Raw genomic sequence first — 20,051 nt, 5'->3', positions numbered from 1 at the left:
CGTTTTGAAGTCGACGTCGTTTTTTTCAGCTCCGTAAATGTTGAGTGGGCTATGCCAAGCCATTAGCAATCACCATGAACAAATAAAAGTGTTAGCCTGTTCCAATGCCAAGTAGCACGCGGGTCACGGTTGGTCGATTGCGCCTCCTCAGTTGTTTCTGAGTTTCCACTCTATTGTAAGAAAGTTTACATAGGCCAAACCGGCCGTTGCATTACTATTTGTGTGAGCACTTGAATTCACTCTTGGATAAAAGTTATTCCCATCTGAAAGATCACTGCCGCGAGTGCGGAAAACAGGAAAAGAAAAAGAAAAAATGCTGCCCCTTGGTCACCAAAACAAAGATTTTATTTCACCACAGAGATAAAACAGCCAGGGAATTATGGAGGCATATTTCATTCGAAAAAGGCAAGCAGAGTGTGTTGGCCAGCCTTCCTTGATTCTGGTTGATAAGGAGGTTTCGTTTTTAGATAATTCATGAACTGAAAATAAGGGGGGTGAGGGGAGGCTCGTTGTTGATGAGAGTGTACCTTGCAGCTGATAAGTATGTAGCGATGTAACCTTTGAAAGTGCCAGTGCAATTGCTATGTTACATGTCACATGTTTTTTAAGTATAAAATGTATGTTCTCAATAAATACATTAGTTGCGAGTCAGCGCTTGTCTGCGTCTTTCTCTTGTCTTTCGTCTGTTTGCGCTGTTCCACCCACCATGATGAGGACAACAACTTTTGTTGAGACAGTGAGGTGAATGTTTGCCTCCAAATCTATAAAGCATGTTTGTCAAGACTGGCAATGCAATTTGTATTAAAAATATGCAACATGCAATGATAGCAGATTATTTGAACACAGACAATGCACAGAAATCTAGTGCAGTAAAGCCTTCAAAAATTTAAACCAAGAGAAAACTCTAAAAACCTGCAAACAAAAGCGAGCAATCTTTACCATCAGGCGGCTAAGCTTTGTTTCTCTGCTCTTGAGTCCCAATAATACAGCCACAATATAAGCAAGAAAAGAATAATGAAACAGCATGCTTCTCTGGTGGCATTAAACCCACAAAAGAACGCAACATTGCACTGACGTAAATAAGTCAATTTGCTCCCTAGTGCCAAACACTGCAACCACAATTCACGTACATCATTCAATGCACTGAAACTAATAAAGTGACGACATGATCATACCTGCACATGGCACGATTTAAGTCTCATTCATGACGGTACCAGCTTGGTATATTCAGGTTTCTCATGGAGGAGTATAAGCAACCGAAGGATTGCTCTGTGCGGTAGTACTTTGAAGAAATGTAAATGCGATTTTTTCGCAACAAAGCAAATTAAAAAGTGAGACAAGTTAGCTAGCAATAGTTTTAACATCTAATGCTGGGAAACGGTATCAAAATTTTAAGGAACTGTGGTTTTTGAAGCATGTTTGTTGTTCTCATGGCATTTTAAACTGTATTTTTCTTTAAACATCACTGTGCAAAACTGACACTGATAAGGTCTTTCACTCTTATGTGCTCGCACATGCTTAGCAAGGGCTGTACTCCGTTTAAAGGCCATGGGGCAGAGCTGGCACTGGAATGGTCTTTCACCTGTGTGGGTGCGAATGTGTTTCACCAGTGTCTCCTTTTGAGTAAAGCTACTCCCGCAGTGGTCGCATTTGTATGGACGCTCACCCGTGTGGGTACGAATGTGGATTCTCAGGGTGCTCTTAAGAGCAAAGCTGTTGTCACATTGGTCACACTTGTATGGACGCTCACCCGTATGGGTACGAAGGTGGTGCACCAGGGTGCCCCTTTGAGCAAAGCTGCTCTCACAGTGGTCACACTTGTATGGGCGCTCACCCGTGTGGGTGCGAAGGTGTCGGTCCAGGTGGCCCTTTCGAGAAAAGCTGCTCCCACAATGGTCACACTTGTAGGGATGGTCATCCATTTGGGTGAGAAGGTGCTGGTCTGGGTGGTTTTTCTTCATGAAGCTCCGATTGCAGTGGGGGGACTGGTGCAGCTGCTGACTCATGTTCTTTCCAGACAGCACTCCAAGCCTGGGATCAGCTTTGACCAGGCCTGCACAAAGAAAGGCAGGGTGTTTTCAGAGCAATACGAGACAATGTGTGTTAGTATAACATTTGGTGGTGGCAATATTACACATTTAACTTGTTTATATCAAGGTCAATGAGTTGAGCCTTAAAGCAAGATGAGTTTTTAAACAAAATTTCCTAGTATTTGTAAATATCCATGGAGCTGGAGGGAGGTTTTACCTTGAAACAATTACTCAGAGCAATGAGCATACTCTGTAGCCAGCTTATGAGTTGGAACAACTTAGACAAAGTGCTCGTATAATACCTGGCTTCATGGAGATCTTCCAAACCTGCCCAAGAGTTTTGCACGAATAACGTAATGTCTATGAGCTTTCAGTAGTGATACAGTACGCCAGAAACGAGTGTATTCTTTCTGTCTCTCAAAAGGAAGTAAAAAAAGTTACTAAGGCAAAACTTCTCTACTAAATCTAGCATAAACAAGGATTGGTCGTGTGATGAAATGAATGCAGAATGGAAATGGTCAAATTGAAAACCACAAGGACAAAACCATTTCTGTTAGCAGTGTCACCAATGTAATACATAGCAATAAAGATAAGCATGAATTGTTAATAGCAAATCAGAATGAACCAGACTAGATAAGTATTTCCCAACAGTAAATAGGATCACAAGCACTCGCATTAGAAGCTCCTGTAGACATCAGATAAAACAGTAGTGATTAAAATCGCCCTACAAAATATGAAAGCACACCAAAAGGTATTACTATTGCTGTGCAGAGCTCACATTATAAAGATGTATGCAGAAGCGTACAGAAAACAACAAGCCATGAAATAATGAGACACAGAAACTCAAAAGGGTGACAAAACGACAATAGAAACTGAGAAGCTAAACTGGTGAGACTACAGCGGAAAAAGCAAGACAGAGTATGATGCACAGAAGGCACAGCCACACAAACACATGCACTTTTTGTACTGCAGTTTTTTTTTCTGTCTACGCTCTAGCTTTCGTCTGCAACTTGTGCTGATGTCTACTGGATCCCAAGGTTTCCTCAGCAATCATGAAAAATTCCACCTGTAGAATGTTTCACGATATCCATTGTTCACGTTGCAATGATGGTTGGCTGTTTTATGGGGTTTAGCATCGCACAGCAGGTCAGGATATCAGGGATGCCATAGTGGAGGGCTCCAGGTAATTTCAACCACCTGGGGTTCTTCAACATGTACTGACATCACACATTACATGGCCTCCTAGTAATTTGCCTCCATCAACATGCGACCACAGCGGCTGGGGTTGAACCCGTGTCTTTCGAGTCAGCAGCCGAGCACCCTAACTACTGAGACATCATGGCTGGTTGCTGCAACGATGAGGTAGTGTTCCAGGCGTTAACAAGGCAGGGTCTGATACGTCTCATTTTGTGCAACGATACCAAAGTCTGAGATCACTAATTATGCTATTTTACATCATGAACATCAAGCAGTACAGCCTGACTATGCTGGAAGCAGTGGTTTTAGAAGATGGTCCGTCCGGCAGCTTGTGCACTCATTGGTCGCCAGTATTGCATTGGATGCCTGCAAAATGAAACAGAGCAAAAAGTTGATTAGAATAACTGCAAGACTGCAGACCACAGTATTTTGTTAAAGAAGCATGAACACCTAATTTTGATGGAAGGTTTTCGTCTCTACAATGATGCAGAAGACACTACTATGCATGAATCATCACGTGATCTTTAACTATGATCAGTAAATAATATATAGTCAAATTCTTCAGTCCTGCTTCTTCAGTTTCAACATCTGAACAATGACTGTGACGTCAACGTGTGCATATAGGTCACGTGCGGCATGACATAACTGCAATATAATTGCTGCTTCTGCATTTGCTGTCATTCCATCACTTGAGGCAGGCTGGGTTTAGCATTACAGTGAATTAAAACGAGGAAGCAGCGATTTGATCACAGTTCCTTCGTTACTCACATGACTCATAAGCAAGAAAAAGCAAGAAGAATACCAATCTTCGAATAAAGTAACCTCCCAAGCTCCGTTGACTATCATCCAATATCTCCGACAAGCATCCCCTCAAAGCTGCTTGAACGTATAACATGGAGCCTTATGGCACACTTTGAGGCAATTAATTTTTATCCTCAACAGTTGTTTTAGACAGCTACTCAACAGCATGGACTACACAACACAGAAGACATGTTCAAATGAACGCAATTCCACAATCACTTATTACAGTTTTCCGGCCCTAAAGCAATACAAAAATTATCAATAGGGATTAAACACTTCTTGAAAAGGCCTGTGCAATTTATGTTCGCAGTAGTAGGGTACAACTTAAAAAATGTTATCTATAAGGTGCCACATTACTCCACTGATCGATCCCAACAGTAAACAAAATTAGCTACCTAAAGTTCTAGTGAGTTGAACAATTAAAAGGCATAAAAACTTTTGAGCTGATAATAAAGTCGTGTGATCAGCTTTTTTACGTAAACACTTTAACAACAGACTGTTTATTCATCACACAGAAATTTTGTCCAGCAATCATTAATCTGAGCAGTTTCCCTCCGGACTTAGTGTTATCCAAACATACCAGTCATAGTTCATCTCTTCCAAGCGTCCCATCCAATGTTACACAGCATGCCGCTTTGTTCTTTTAGTGTGTGATTAGCCTTCTCAAGTAACAGGAAACGCTTTGACAAATTGCTTTTTCTTAACAAAGAAATTCTGTGCAGTGGTTATGAATGTCGGCAGAGATTCACTTCAGACTTAGTAGTATAGGACCATACAAATCATAATTCACCTTTTTCAAGCATCTAGCCAATTACACTGAGTGCCGTGCAGAATTCTTTAGGACATGATTAGCTTTCTTAAGAAGAAACACTTAAACGACACACTTCTTTTTTGTCATTGAGAAATTCTGTGCGGCAGTCATGAATGTAGGCAGAGTTTCACAAGCGGCTTATTCATATTTATTTATTGATTTATTTATTTATACTTACTGCAGCCCCACAGGGCCTATTGCAGGAGTAGGGATGTAAGATAGATGGTAAGCAGTTGCGTATATATGTTGATTCATGCATGCGTACATACATAAAGGTACATAATAGATACAATATAAAACGAACAAAGCATAGGTGTTAATGACATTCAATGGCAGCCAAAAAATATGGAAGTGTAAGTGAATGAATTTCGCCCAGCAGGCAGCTCCAGCTTATGATGGTATGTGGGAAGAAGCTGTATTTACATGTATCAGTGCATGCGTAAAGTGGAGAAATATTTGAACTATGATTGCGCATAATTGATAATGGAGTAGAAAAACTAACAAGGTGCTCGCTGCCATGAGGTGCACAGAGCTAATGAACATATATATATGCCTGAGGCACTCGGAGCACCTTCGCCATGAAAGTGGGGTTGGACATAGTGTGTCGAGACTAGACAGGGGTGAAAATTCTCTGTCGTAGCAACGGTAGATAAAGCGAATTGCCTTCTTTTAGACAGATTCAATTTTTTCGCAGTACTTATTGTGGATATGGGTTCCAAACAGCAGAGATGTATTCTATAAGCGGTCGGATTAGTTTTGCAGGCTGAAAGTTTTTGTATGACTTGGTGCTGTGTGTAATGTGCGCCGTAGATACCTGAGTCTCTGAAGTTCTTTACTGCAAGTTAAACTGATGTGATTGGACCAAGACATGTTGCACATGAAAAGCAGTCTGAGGTATCCAGCCATATCAATCCTAATTAACCTGTTTCCAGTGTCCCGTCCGTTGCTACACACGGTGCGTGCTATCCTTTTTAATGCTCCTACAGCAGATAAACGACCTGCCACTCGCTTATAGGCATCCTGCGCCTGCCAGGTGCCTCCACCATCTGCGATGTGAGTTTAGTGCCACCAGTGGCCAGTTTTCCAATTTTGCATCCCGACAAGAACAGTGCTGTTGAAATTCCGATGGTGTTGTCGGGCTGCAAAAGGAACAAGGGAGATCGGCAACGGAAAGGCAAGGAAAACTCTACACCACTATTTATATATTATACAATGCAAGACCAAATGAGAATGCTAAGATGTCCAATCAAGTGAGCAGATGTAGACAGTGCCGAAGCAGCAACATACTGCAAATCTCTAGGAGCTGTCACGAGCTAGCTTAGATACAATGTCCAAGGGAGGCTTCGGTTGTGCTTCCATGTCAGTAGACACTAGCAACTAACAAATACTGCAGGAAACCTTACTTGCAAAGTCACATAACAAAGGTGACAAACTTAAACCTCGAAGGAATCTACGTCACATTGGCCCATTAGTTATTTCCCTGTACTTCCACTTGTCAGCGGACACTGTCACAATGCGCAGCTAAACCTATGTACAAGTGCATGCTGCAAAGTGAGGCTCCAGCGCAGGAGTTCTTCGAAGAGCTAGCCTGTTCGTGAGTCGCACCTTGCGCGGTGGCAGAGTGGCTTAAGTAGCTGCGACGAGACAAATACCAAAGGTCTTAAGTGCATGTTGACATCTGCGAGCTCCAGACGCCATGCGACAATTATATGTTCCGTACCCCGGCCACACCTCCCCAACACCTGGGCAGGATGAAAGAAATCCTTGTATGTATTCCTCTTGATTCTAGAGTTTTGACTGGCGGACAGTGCGAGCTACTCTGTCGCTTGCCCCAAGTTTCACTTGCCGTGAAAGGACTTCTGCAGTGTCGCCACAATGGGGCCAGTGGCTTTTGCTTTTTCTGAACCCGTCTGGTCAGTTTGGCCTTAGAGCGGTGCTTATCGCATCTGGAAAGCCGCGGTGACAGTTTAAGGCATTTACAATGTTGACCAGTCCTCAGTGCTACAATGTTTTGTGCCCATACTTTGTCCTTTCTCTGGAAACTATTGCATGGATTGGCTCTCTGTGCGCACAGCTGCCTTCTGGACACTACCCTGGTTGTTCAGTCCTGCGTGCCTTCCTTTCTAGCAGTGCCCTCACCCTTCACATCTGCTTTTTGATGCAGTACCGAGCTGCATATCCCACTTGAATTCTAACTATTGGCTCACGCTTTCGATGAGTCACTGCACGTCTTACCCCCAAATTGTCTCGACTGCATTTTACTTTCTGCTGGGCCTAACGACTTTCTCTCTTAAGGCTTGCTATCCGACCTAATGATCCTAACTCCCTGTCCCGCAACTTGATCTCAACCACGCTCTCACCAACGTTGCGTTCTGGCCCGAGGTTTCAGCGGTGCATTCAAGTGACTCACTGTCACTCTTTTACAGCAAAGCGTTGTCTCCATTACTTGGCTAATATTGTGTCACTAGCTGACCTAATATTGTGTCACTAGCTGTGTCACTAGCTGACCAAGCGGGGTTCCTGGGCAGGTCGCATGACACTCAGATGGGAGCGCTGCCAGCTTCCTTCACTTCGTACTTTAGAGTGGGCCTCTACACGAATGGCAAAATACCCCTAAAGAGCTCTTATCGCCGTCTCATAGTTGCTGACCTCCTCGTCGGTCAGGTGCACTAATACACCGCTGACATCACCTGGGAGGATGGTCAGCAGCGTCTTTAACCAGCAGTCCTGGTCTAGCTCCTCCTCAGCGCAAATTTACTTGAACATTTGCAAGGAAAGTTGCAAAAATTTCTCCTCTTCGAAAACTTCTCAAACAAGTTCTTCCTTTTCCCATTTCAGCAACTGAAGTTTAGGTGTGAGCTCCTGCAGCTCTTGTGCGTGCAGTTTCTCTAGCTCAACCTGTCTCTCACGACACTTGGCTTGCCATTCCCTTTCTCATTCCTCGCAAAGTTTTTGCCTTTCCTGTTCTTTCTTGTCTAGGAGCCTCCGCTCGGGAATCGTTTCCGAAGTTTTGTCTGCCTCCTTGACTGTCACATCCTCCGCCCGCAGAATGCCCAAAGTCGCTTCTCTTTTTTTAGTGGGGTCTACTGTAATGCCCAGTCTTCCCAAAATTTCAAGGAGGTCCTCTACCTTGAAGTTATCCATCGCGGATGACACCTTGTGCCGGTGATGCCTCCTGAACACAAGCCCCATCTTGATGCGAACAAAATACAAAATTGCCGAAATCTCATTTCCCAACCAGCAATCTGAAATAATGATACGTTCCGTTCAAATGTAGTCTGTCAGCCGCTATCTTTTGCTGCCGGCAAGGAATGCACGCATAATCTCGACCAAAGAGCTTATCAGCTGGCTGAATGCATCTAGAGCAAGCAGGTTTACTGTACAAATTTAGCTGCGTATCGTATCTGTATGTAACACAGCTCTACCATAGTGGCTAGCACTTGACTGAAAGGGACTACAATCCTGCTTTGCGTGTCGGCGGTGCATTTGCTTGCATTATGATCCGCGCTGGAGAATTCTCTTTAGGTTTTTAATTAGCCAAACACGAGCAGATGCATGCGTATGGTACTTCTTAGATGTTTTAACCATTTGTGGCAGAAGGCCCGAGCATCAAGCTCTACGACAGTTGACGATGACAGAATCAGCGCACCTAGGCTGCCGTAATGTGAAAACTGTGTTTCCACATATATGCTCGCATAGATGCCTCGAGCAATGTGCTGGTGAGGGCTTTTAACAAGGGACATGTTTCAATCAATCAAGCATTTCTCAAAGCATATCTGCCTTTCCTTTGCGCAGAATGCAGCAAATACTATACGATGCTGTGTCAATGCTACAACTCGATGAACACGTTCAGCACATGAATTATGCGCACAGACTGGGAGCAGGAATCCGCGGCCGCTCTCAAAAGAGGCCTCGAACACCATTGCAATATGAGCTGGGCGCACGAAATTAACAGCAGAAATATTTTGTGCATATCCATGCGATCGTAATATGAAGCGAAAATTTGTGCTTTCGAGGTGGTGAGATGATCGAACTTGGATCACACACACGTATGCAAACCAAATAAATGAACAGCGAAAACTACCACAAAAGGCGGCCACTGCTGGCGACAGAGACGATATGCACCATGGTCTAGTCGAGACAAGCGCTTGCATCGCGCAAAACATCGCACAAAGAACCGTGGTCCTTCTAGTCTATATAAAAATGGCCACAACCATTTTTCGCTACCATACCACAAAATCGTCCTGGCAAGTCTGGCTGGCCAGTGGTAGCCCGAAACCGCTGACCCAGCCAGTAGGTACACTGTCAAAATAAAAAAAAAAGTGAACACGTTCTGGGCAGCCACCGGAAGTGCGCAGGGCAGTTGGAGAAAATCGAGCGCCTCGCTCCGCGCTCTTGCAACCCAAAGTCAGCCAGCAGGCAGAAAGAGGTGGATAATCGAAGAGGCCCAATGTGGTAATGCCCACGGCAGGAGGCGGTGTTGATACTCTCTCACAGCTCGGTCAATGGACAGGGGAATCCTCGAACACTGTTGCATCGACGTCACCAATACGGTCCCGATCCGGTCGATGCCTCCGTAGGAAAGGAGAGCCACGCCGATTCCCAGAGTGTGAATGAACATCCTTGTACCCTCCGGCCTGTTGTCTGAAACATGGGACCTCCGTCGAGGTCGCAGCTGTCTTTCAATTAACATCCCCAACACAACCTTGATGCTGCTTCTGTCGCCGCCGCCGCCGCCGTGGTCACCCCAATCGAGGGAGTTTGCGCCTCAATCCACTTAAGCTGGAATGCATCCGGATCATAACCGCGCCCTATAGGAATACATGCCAAGAAAATTTTCTAACCAGTTTTATGATTTCGCAGTAAACAGATTATGTCGTCCCTTTGTAAAGAAAAGCCAAGTGCACCTTAGAACAGATAATGAAAGTCTGGAACGCCATTTCAAAGGCGATGTATATTTAAAGCACCAAGGAACGGGGGGGGGGGGGGGGGGGCACGTGTCACCTTTGGATGGGAGCGCCGGGGGTGAGTGCAACACACGCATAACAAAACTTCAGAACAATTTTTTCTGTTTCACAGTCTACTCGTGGTGGCAGCCATTCGCTTACAGTTGGCAAGTGCTTTGAAGATGACATGACAAAGTGTGCAATGTCATTCCAAAGCCAAATATAGCGAGCGCTATATTTGCTCACTGATGCAGTCGTTAAAACTGGACAGCCTAGACAGCTCTACATAAAAAGTTTTCAAACGGCATGATAAGCGAACGAAAGCAAATCGAGTACCGTAGCAGACAAAACCACTGGCCGCCTCCACTGCCCGCTTGAGTGTTTGTAAAGGCAGCAGGGTTTTGGGGGTCAATGAACTCACAGGCTTCTATTGATGTGGAAACTCGAATAAAAGCGTTAAGCTTTTTGAATCCAGCAGTGTTCACGATGTGAGGGAACTTGTTACTGAAAATGGGAGCGAATGAGCGTCGCCTCCTGCCACAGGCTGCCTAGAAAGATGCCATTGCAAAATAAGCATTTTCAAACCACTCCTTCATTGCAAATAAAGAAATAATATGCACTCCTCAACACTAAGCCCATCGGCATCTAATTGACCTTTTATGCCACATGACACAAGTTTATATGTATATAACGTATCTCCACTGTCATCGTGTACAGGCAGTTGCCTGACAAAGCTATCAATAGCTTCAGCTCCTTAGGGTTAATCCATTCTTGTGCTCTGAGAAGATGAACAGAAAATTTTATTGATTTATACACAAATCTCATAAATTACATCATACAGTTACAGCTGATAAAAATTCTCAACTACAATGCAGTTAAACACTGGTTAACCCACAACATGAAAAAAGCAGCTGAAGTATTGGAGCCCACACCACACTGCTGAAATTCTAAATGCACAGGAGAAAATCTTTTGCTCAAATTCTGTCTGAAACCTTTACTTCCGCAAGCTGCTTTAAACTACGATAATTTTTATGTCAATGGTCGCCTGTCAAATCCAATCACCAAAGCAAGTTCACCGAGTTTCGATAAGCCCATCTGTGAGGGCTGACAGCAAAAATACTGAAATGTTAAAGCCACTAAGGTCAAATGGAATAAGACAAGAAGTGCTGTTGTGACAGCAACACACAACTCTGTCACCTAACTGAAATAATATTTGACAAGACTCGCTTTCCTGAATATACAATGCCTAAAAAATTTAAACTACATTAAACGTATTTACTCTATTGTAAGCCTAACTATTTTTCAAAATTTGAAAATCCAAAGTGAGGAGGTCGATTTACGATCGAAACCAAAGCATGAAATCATAAATAAAGGTGAAATAAACAATATATCAGGGATGCTACAGCGTGGTTACATTTTTGCTGCACGGCTCTGTCGCATCATTCCTGGTGCTGGCCTTGAGAAGCTGCTATGTCAACGCGCAGAACCGGGATCCCCCCCGCGCGACGGCCTAAGGCGGCTGTTGGTAAGCAGGAAACCGGCACCCACCTTCTCCTCTCCACTTCCCACGTGTGGTTGCAGATCGCGGCTGCTGATGAGCGGCGGCCCAAAAACTCATTCGTGTTCTACTCTTAATAACCATCCTCGAAGTTTTTTTTTGCTTTTAACTGCACCCTCAGCGCTCAAGGGAGCGTCAATATTTGATGGAAGGGCTGCTGTTCCAATTGCGGCGACACCGCCATTTGGAATGATAGCGGCGCCTGGGAGTGTCGGTAGCCTATGGAAGACCCGACGCTGCTCATGCGTAGTTTCTCTTTGGCTCTGACGCATTTCACTGCCGCCGGCCGCGTTTCACAAGTTTTTAATGTAGTGCTTCGTCAGTCGTCATTTGTGCTTTGGGTCCAGTAAGCGACCGGTGCTCGTTCACGACTAAATTCAAGATTCCTGTCGTTCTTTACGCCAAAAAAACAAACTGCATGCCAGGGTGGAAGTTCGACGTTTGCAACACGTGATACAGGTGTGGCAGCTGAAGCGAGGTACAAATTTCAGCTGTTCCACGCAATGTCGTGATGTTGCTGTTTGCGAAGTGCGGGATTTCTCTAAACAACAATCCCAACAGCAGCGCTAGTTGGACGATGGCACAAGTGTGGAGTAGTCCAGTGACTAATAAATCTTCATTTTTGAATGTGCCCGAAGGCATGCCCGCACGCGGCAACGGATAGCGGCTGATGATAAGTGGTGGCCGCAGGATAATGCTATTGCGTTCTATTTTCAAAGGCCAAGCTTAAACAACTCTAAGTTTTTATTTTTTCTGAAATGTGATATGGGGGGCCTACTTACATACGAGTCGACTTACAATCGTGTAAATACGGTATTTAACAAACGATAACGCACAAGACTGGTGTGGCAGAGTTTTCTTTCTTTTTTCTAAAATTTACACAATAAGAACAGCCTCAGAACTTACCAGTAAAAGCAAGAAACGTATATCATTTGGAGGTTGGGCTTTGTCTCCTTGTCCTTGTCTCCCAATAAGACAGCAAGCATTATGTACTCATGGTAGTGTAAAACACAAAAAGAACACAGCACACTGTAAAACACTTTTCTTTCACCTGCCTATGCTTTTTCTGGTGGAAGGACAAGAAATAATGTCAGTAATGCACAGAGTAAGAGTTCGTTAATTAAACCCTCATTAATTTGGAATTACGAACATAATTTGAATTGCTGGCATGGTCCGAACCAATCTCTATACAAGGCTGTGGCATCAGATGCCCACTAATTCGGACGCTACGAATCTCGCATTGGTTAGTTCGAATGGGCTCCCGAAAGGAGGTTGCATCTAGGAATGACCGGCATGGAAACAGTTCACAAAAAAGCCCTTTTTAAACGTGAACTGCATCCTGTGGAGAGGCCGGCACACCTCTCTCGGGGAGGCCCTTCAGGGGGGCCCTTCCCATTTTGAAGACATTGTGCTTTGATGCTCCCGACAAAGCACGTGCAAAAAGGACTTGATGGAAATGCTAAAAATAATCATTGTTGCACTGTTTTCATCTCAAAACCAGGCGACTATTTCCCAATCTTTCATCAAGTAAACTTGCTGTGATACAAGCTGTGCGCGTTAGTCTTTTTCGAAGGGGTTCAATAATTCAAACATTTCTACTGGTCCCATGAAGTTTTAATTAGCAAGGTGTAACTAAATTATACACCCAAACTTTACTCTTGGTGCAAAATACCATGTTCCAATGAAAGATTTCCCTTGCACATACCATGCCAGTCCCAGTCAATTACAGAAACAGCTCAGTATGATCACACTTCTTATGGATAAGAGAAAGGACCTGAAAAATTGGCCGGTGCCAGTTTACTTTGAGGCCATGGAAATTTGCATACTTTTACCCAATCAGGCTATTATGCTGTTAGCTGGCAATGCCTCCCATATCCAATTTCAGTAAAAGGCAACAAACCTTTACAGAAGTGCAGTTTTTCCAGAGTGTGTATTGAGCTCATGGTGTTCTAAAAGGTGCTTTTCATTGAACACCTTTGTACAGAACTGGCATTGATATGGTTTTTCTTTCTTGCGGGCTCGCACATGCCTTGCAAGGGTTGCATTCCGTGCAAAAGCCATGGGGCAAAGCTGGCACTTGTACGGACGCTCACCAGTGTGGGGGTGAAGGTGTGCCACCAGGATTTGCTTTTGAGGAAAGCTGCTCCTGCAATGGTTACACTTGTGTTGACGCTCACCAGTGTGGGTATGAATGTGCCTCATGAAGTCATATTTTCGTGCCAAGCTCTTTCCACAGTGGTCACACTGGAAGTGATGGTCACCCGTATGGGTGATAAGGTGTGGCTCTATGAGGATTCCAACTGAAGTGGGCGGACTGGTGCAGCTGCTTGCTCATCTTTTCCCCACGAAGCATTGCGACCTTGGGATCAGCTGTAACCACACCTGCAGCAGGAAAGGCAGGGTATTTTCAGTGAAAAGTGGGGCCACACGTGCTAAAGCTCATTTTGTAGTGTGGCCAGTAATCTATAAATAAACAAGGCAATCTCGTGCAGTAATTAGGCTAACAAAATTTGCTGACCATGGTTTCCAGCATAAGAATACTTGAAAGGGGGCGCATGCATGGATTTAAAAAGTCTTTATTTCTGTTATACAACCCTATATTACTTTCTCAAGCTATTAAGGCTATCAAAGAGAACAGGGAAAATGATCATCCTTCTGAGCTAAAAATCAATCAATGGGATGAATTACACCAAAGACCCACTTGCTAATATACTCAACAAACAGTTTTTAACTGCCAGAGCATACCAATCTTCTCTTAGCTGCCGCTTAGCTCAGACTGCAGATTCTTACTTGCCCTCCTGCAATACTGATTTTATATTTTTGTCCCCTATTTTAGTAGATGTTTTTCCATCATTAAAGCTTTTGGAAACACGTGCTCATCTGGAGTTGATGAAGTTGCTGTTTTTTCCATAAAATGTGCTGTTAATGCTATAACTGCACTCCTTACTCATATTTGTAATAGAATGCTGCTCTCTGGTGTATTCCCCAGCAAATAAAAGTTGCATATGTTGCTGTGTTGTTCAAAGGAGGCAACAAAAATTACCCGTACAATTATCGTCCTGTTTCGGTATTGCCTCTGTTTTCAAAATTAGCTGAGCGCGTACTTTTCAGGCCAGTAAATAACTTATTACAAGCTAAGCATCTAATCCGCCCCAACAGTATGGCTTTCAGGCAGGTAAATGAACCCAATCAGCACTGTTTGATATTAAAAATGCTATAATTAATAATTTTCAAAATAGGCTTCTTTTGTTAGAATTTTGCTTTGATTTGAGCAACGCCTTCGATTCCGTGAAGCATTCCATACTATATTATAGAGGAGACACTTATGGAGTCGGTTGCAAATGCACTTTTGGAGAGTTATCTAACTGTACGGATCCAGTATGCTCAAGCTGACGATGTAAAATCGAATCTAGTTTTGGTTCGGTAAATTTCGGTCTCTCTCAGTGTTCAATTTTGGGGCCACTTTTATTTACTTTATACATAATTGACATTGTCAACATTCCATTAACTCCTAATATTATGCTGTATGCCAACGATACTAATGCCTTTCTTCTGGCTCGTCTTCAAGTGTTTGAACAGCAATCTGATGCCTGGCTTAAACTGAGTTCGCGGTTTGGCTCTCTGTTAACCGACTGCAATAAAACATCAACAATACAAATTTTATGCTCTTCCATCCAAAAAACAAACTATTAGATCATCACATCAAATTAGCTTTTAATGACTTGAACATCGAGCAAGTCCACACTTGCCAATTTCTATGTGTATATTTTTACAGTGATATGGGGTGGACAGATCACGTAAACTGCATGAGACTGAAAATGGCCAGGTCTATTTGTGTTATCTATCACATAAGGCATCTGCTCCCACTACAGGTTAAAAAACAATGTGCCCTTGTTCACTCCCACCTTGTGTACTGCAACCTGGTTGGGGTACCTGCAACAAAACTGATTCATATAAATTTTACAGTTCAGAAAAGGGCTCTGCGTTCATTATTTTCATGCCCAGATGTCAAAGCAAATCTTTTGCAAACATTTCATGTTCACTGTTTCTTTTATTCCTGCAATTTGAGTTTGGCTGTTCACATTTTTTAAAAGTTAAGCATAATTTCAGTTCTTTCCGGAATGCTTATAATTGAAGAAACGTTACATATGGTTTACGTGCGGTCGCCCCATCCACTGCAATACTTGGAACAAACTATGGAAAACAAGCTATAGATAACCATATTGTATTCTTATGTACTATCAGTCTCTTGCATAAATTCCTGTAAAAATCATAGTGTATGTGCACTTAAGAAGAAACTGGATTCTTTTTCCTCGTGTATAAATTTAAACTAAGTCTGTATACTTAGTTTTCGTGCATTGTTTACTTTTCTACCCAAATGTGCATGTCATGAAAGTGTTTGCATTTACTGCTAATCGTTGTTCAGCATGTTTTGCATTGTTCACTGTTTCAATTCCAATATATTTTGTTTATTGTTGTGAAAGTGTTCTTTTGTTGTCAATGCTGCCACCGTTGTTCAGGATGTATTATTCGGTGTGTAGACCTCGTCAGGAGGATATTTCGTCTTCCTCCTGTAGCCTCACCTTGAGGGCATATTGTATATAGAATAATATCGCCAATAAATTACTATTACTACTACTACACTGAACTATGCTCAACACATAGTCAGACCAAAGGATACACTGTTTTAGAGGACACAAGCATTAAAAGATGAGTCCCTTAAGATTATGCTAGGAATTTGCAGTCCTCGTCTTTTCAACATCAGTTAGGATACCTGCAAAATGAAACAAAGCAAAGCAGTCCAAATCAAAATAAAACTCCAAGGCCCCAATCAGCAACGTCTATATGCTTCGTGCATTTAACAATATTACCATAGATGCTTCTAGCGCACGTAGAAGGAAAAATAAATACTCCAATGGAAAGGTACCAAGGATTTATTCTGGCCTGGCTCCGGCTATTAAAACACTTAATCGTTATTCATTGCTACAGCAGAGTGCGGTGGTTTCTTTGCTGAAGCAGCAATGTTAATAAGCTATGCTCTTTCAACTTTTCGGCGCGACCAAGTGGTTACTAGTACCGCCGGATGCATCGCCTCCATCGGGCCCCGGAACAGACAGCAGTGCTTTCAATGACAGTTATGACAGTTGCTCGGCGCATATGTACCACGCTTTTTATGGCCACCGCGCAAAATCAAACAGCGCGACAATCGGAGCATTGCGCTAGCTGTGCGATGAAAAGCAGAAGGGACCGCATAAACAGAGTAAATGGTGCATCGATAGTCACGACCGCCAAAGCTACGATAATCTCTCTCACGACTGTGTGAGCAAGACTCGCACAGAAAAACACAGAGACGCATTCACTTATTAGAGGCCAAGCGCCAGTGCAATCAGTGCCTTAGCACTTGTTGCGTTTACTTGTCAGCTGGTGCACGCGATATGATTTATCCACTTTGAATGAAAGTACTTAATTCAACCTGCATCAAAGTCAACTGTCTTAACCCTGGCTACCCGGACAGCTTTGACCGCGGCAAAATGATTTGAATCTGTCTACACATTTGCAGAGCTTTGCTCCGATTGGTAAAAGTGCGAACGCGTCAGGAACCCGCAAAGCACGCGCAAAGGCAAAGCCCAATTTCATTAGCGACATGCTGCGGCTTGACATGCATTGAGCCGCATGCAGCCAGATCCGCAGTACAAGAACAAAAAAAGTTGTCGCGCAGAAACAGGCAAATGCGACAGTTTTTGCATGCTATGATCACGCACCTCGCCACTCGAATTTGTTGCAATCACTGATGCTCATAGCGATGCAGCTTTATTTTCTGTGTCAACCAGTGCCAGTGGTTAGCGTTTCTTTTTCTTCTGTTTCGCACATTTGGCTCGTGAAATCTGCAAGCTGGCTGCCATGCAGTTTACTGGTTGGGTCACAAACTAAAGCGCTGTGGAATCATACAGCGCGTAAGTTGAGCAATATGTTTTTCCATGGCACTTACGCCCAACGTTAATGGAACTAAGTTGGTTCAATTAACGTTGCTTACGCCAGCAGACTACTACGGCGCGTGGTGTTACCCATAGGATTCTTCAAGGGGTCCACACACCCAAGGCAGGCATTCAGATCATTCCTTTCAACATTTAAACCACCCGAATACCGCTCCGAGGTGGTCTCACCTGATTTGACTTGGTGGTTAAGCACCACTAACGTCGTTGGACTGCTGATTCAGATACTTCGAGTAGTGATCAGAACCCTATCTTTATCTCCCTCGCTCCTTCGCGTCTACAGAAAATATACGGCAGCGTACGCATAACATCATGGGACTTAGAACGCGCAGACAATCGTTTGTTTACACTCAACCTGTCTTCAGCACTGTCTCTACTCTGTCTGCTGTTTTCGCGACGCACACTATTACCACTATACTGTAAATGGACTACCCAAACCCGGACATACACCCCCCTGAATCTGTGCACCCTCCACCGTCATCAACCCGACGACCCACCGGCACTTCCCGCTGTTGTTGTTGTTGCCTGAAATATGATGGCACATACCCGCGGTGGGTGGTTGGCCAGGGTTTGGTGCAGATCCAAACATGGAAAGTCTAATCCAGGTTTATCTCTTTCCCGCTCTTCACCGGGCTACCGCACGTGCACGGCGCTCTGCAAAGCGGCTAGGCAGCTGGCGACGCTGGGCGGCATGGTGTGCCCGCTTGTCCTGTACGCAGGGCAGTCGACATCTTTGGACAGTGTTTCACGCCATGGAGCTCCCAATTCTCAGGTTGTAGATTACACAGAGAGCATTCGTCTCGCGCTAAATGTGGATAAGGATACATTTCCACAATAATCAGCCTGTCAGTTTTTTCCACAACATGACTGCACCTTTACATCTGCTGACTTATCCGTTACAGAGCCCTCCGATGGTATTACTTCTGTCCTAACCATGGCAGAGCTGCTGGCCTCCACTGACCGCCTAAAAACTACTACTACTGCCAGCTCACATACAATCACCCCACTGTTTCACCGTCGGTATATCAGCTGTGTATCTGACTGAACGGTGCATATTGTACACGGATGCATCACATACTGCAGAGAGAGGGGAGTTACTGCTCTGTATAGTCCCTCCCATTCGCATCTTAACTCTATGTGCGACATATACCGTGGATATGTGCACTCACTGGGCACTGGAACTTCAACCCATTTACAATGCCACTGCTTCCCTTTGGCTCGTTCTCACATTCAATACAGTTCACATTTACACCGACTCCCTCGCCGCTCTTAAACAGCTTAAGGCTGTTCGATGGACATTCCAGATTACATAATCAATTCATGTGCTCTGCACACAGTAGCCACTGTGCCATGCTCAGGATCCACATAACATTCAAGCGGATGCTACGACTCATGCACCTTGACACACCATACGACCCGCCAACTTCCCCTCTTCCACAAGGTTCGTTCCTGTCTCATGTTTACAATTCCCAAGCTCTGCGCCAGCGAATACGCTACAGTTCCTCAGTGTTCGCACCCTCTACACGTAATCTTACTCGGCAGGGGAAGGTAACCGTGCTCCAGATTCGGGCAGGGGCGGCTCTGACACCATATCTGTCCGTCATCGGTGGCGTGCAAAAGATCTGCCAGCAACTGACAGGTGCCCTCACTGTGGCGCTGCAGCGGACATTTGTGATTTGCCTCACTTGTTGTGGACATGCCCAGCGACGGCAGCTATTAGAAAACGGCTCTTTCGGAGGTGGGCCTGCGGTGGAACTGTGAGCGTGACTATGTGAAGTGGACCATGAACAATCATTTTATCTGCAACCTCTGCGGCTACCTCAGCAAAATGGGTCTTTACTCGTTTTAACTTTTTATCTCCTCCATTCCTTCCCCTTTTCTCAACTTATGCCTCACGGCACACTTCTTGAATAAAAAATAAACTACGGCACAAAGTGCAAAGGATTGATATTGCAGAAAGCACAAAATTGCTATGCGTACGGAACAGGCTGCGACGTTTTTAGTTCCTTGCGATCAACCAGGTGTTACTGTCACGTTGCAGCAGGTCTGTCTTACCTCCACTTTCTCCGCTAGAAAGGAGCAGGCAGGCCCCAGTGCTGGCTCAGTGGTTAGGGCACTCGGGTATTGACCTGGAGTACCCGGGTTTGAACATAACCACGGTGGCAGCGTTTCAATGAAGGGAAAATGCAAAAGGTGCCCGTGTGCTGTGCAATATCATTGCATGTTAAATATCTCCAGGTAGTTGAAATAATTCCGGAAAGCTCCACTACCCCAACTCCCAACACATTCTTCCTTTCTTCTTTCATTCTCACCTTCCTCCCTTCTCTTATGGTGGTGGTTCGGGTGTCCACCGAGATGATGTGAGACATTTACTGCGTTATTTCCTTTCCTCAAAAACCAATTTTTCAATTTTCAGGGCCTGTTGTCCACTGTGCACTTATCTGTTCTCAGAAATAGCCTATATTCAGCTAGGTGGCGAAGTTAGGTTTGTTGTTTCTGTCTTTGTGAAAGTAGCGACACTCTCATCCCTCTCATCCCGTCGGCTGCTTTCCTCCTCAGTTCTCCTTGAATTACACTCTCAGGGCGTGTTGCGCACAGCAGTCTGAACCTGCCTACACGCACCAGAGAGACAAGATGCCTCGGGAGGGTCAATGGGGGGGAGGGCTTGTTGTTCCGGCTCCTGAAAGTAAAACCTGCTGTGCACAAGTATTATCA

The 20,051-nt window shown here is 44.3% G+C and overlaps 1 protein-coding gene across 1 annotated transcript in view; it reads right to left on the bottom strand.

Moving 5' to 3' along the window:
• Positions 1–875: 875 nt before the first annotated feature.
• The window catches only part of LOC144110806 (uncharacterized), a 38,832-nt gene continuing 19,656 nt past the window's right edge, over positions 876–20,051 (bottom strand). The window contains exons 4-9 of the mRNA XM_077643898.1: positions 13,326–13,587; positions 9,335–9,483; positions 7,796–8,031; positions 6,686–6,785; positions 5,870–5,978; positions 876–2,053 (exon numbers count right to left, since the gene is read on the bottom strand). Coding sequence (XP_077500024.1) covers positions 1,392–2,053; positions 5,870–5,978; positions 6,686–6,785; positions 7,796–8,031; positions 9,335–9,483; positions 13,326–13,587 — 1,518 coding nt within the window. The 3' untranslated portion in view covers positions 876–1,391. The remainder of the gene's footprint in view (positions 2,054–5,869; positions 5,979–6,685; positions 6,786–7,795; positions 8,032–9,334; positions 9,484–13,325; positions 13,588–20,051) is intronic.

This window comes from Amblyomma americanum, chromosome 11 (assembly GCF_052857255.1).
Source record: "Amblyomma americanum isolate KBUSLIRL-KWMA chromosome 11, ASM5285725v1, whole genome shotgun sequence".
Lineage (NCBI taxonomy): Eukaryota > Metazoa > Arthropoda > Arachnida > Ixodida > Ixodidae > Amblyomma > Amblyomma americanum.
This window is presented reverse-complemented; position numbering and strand designations above follow the sequence as displayed.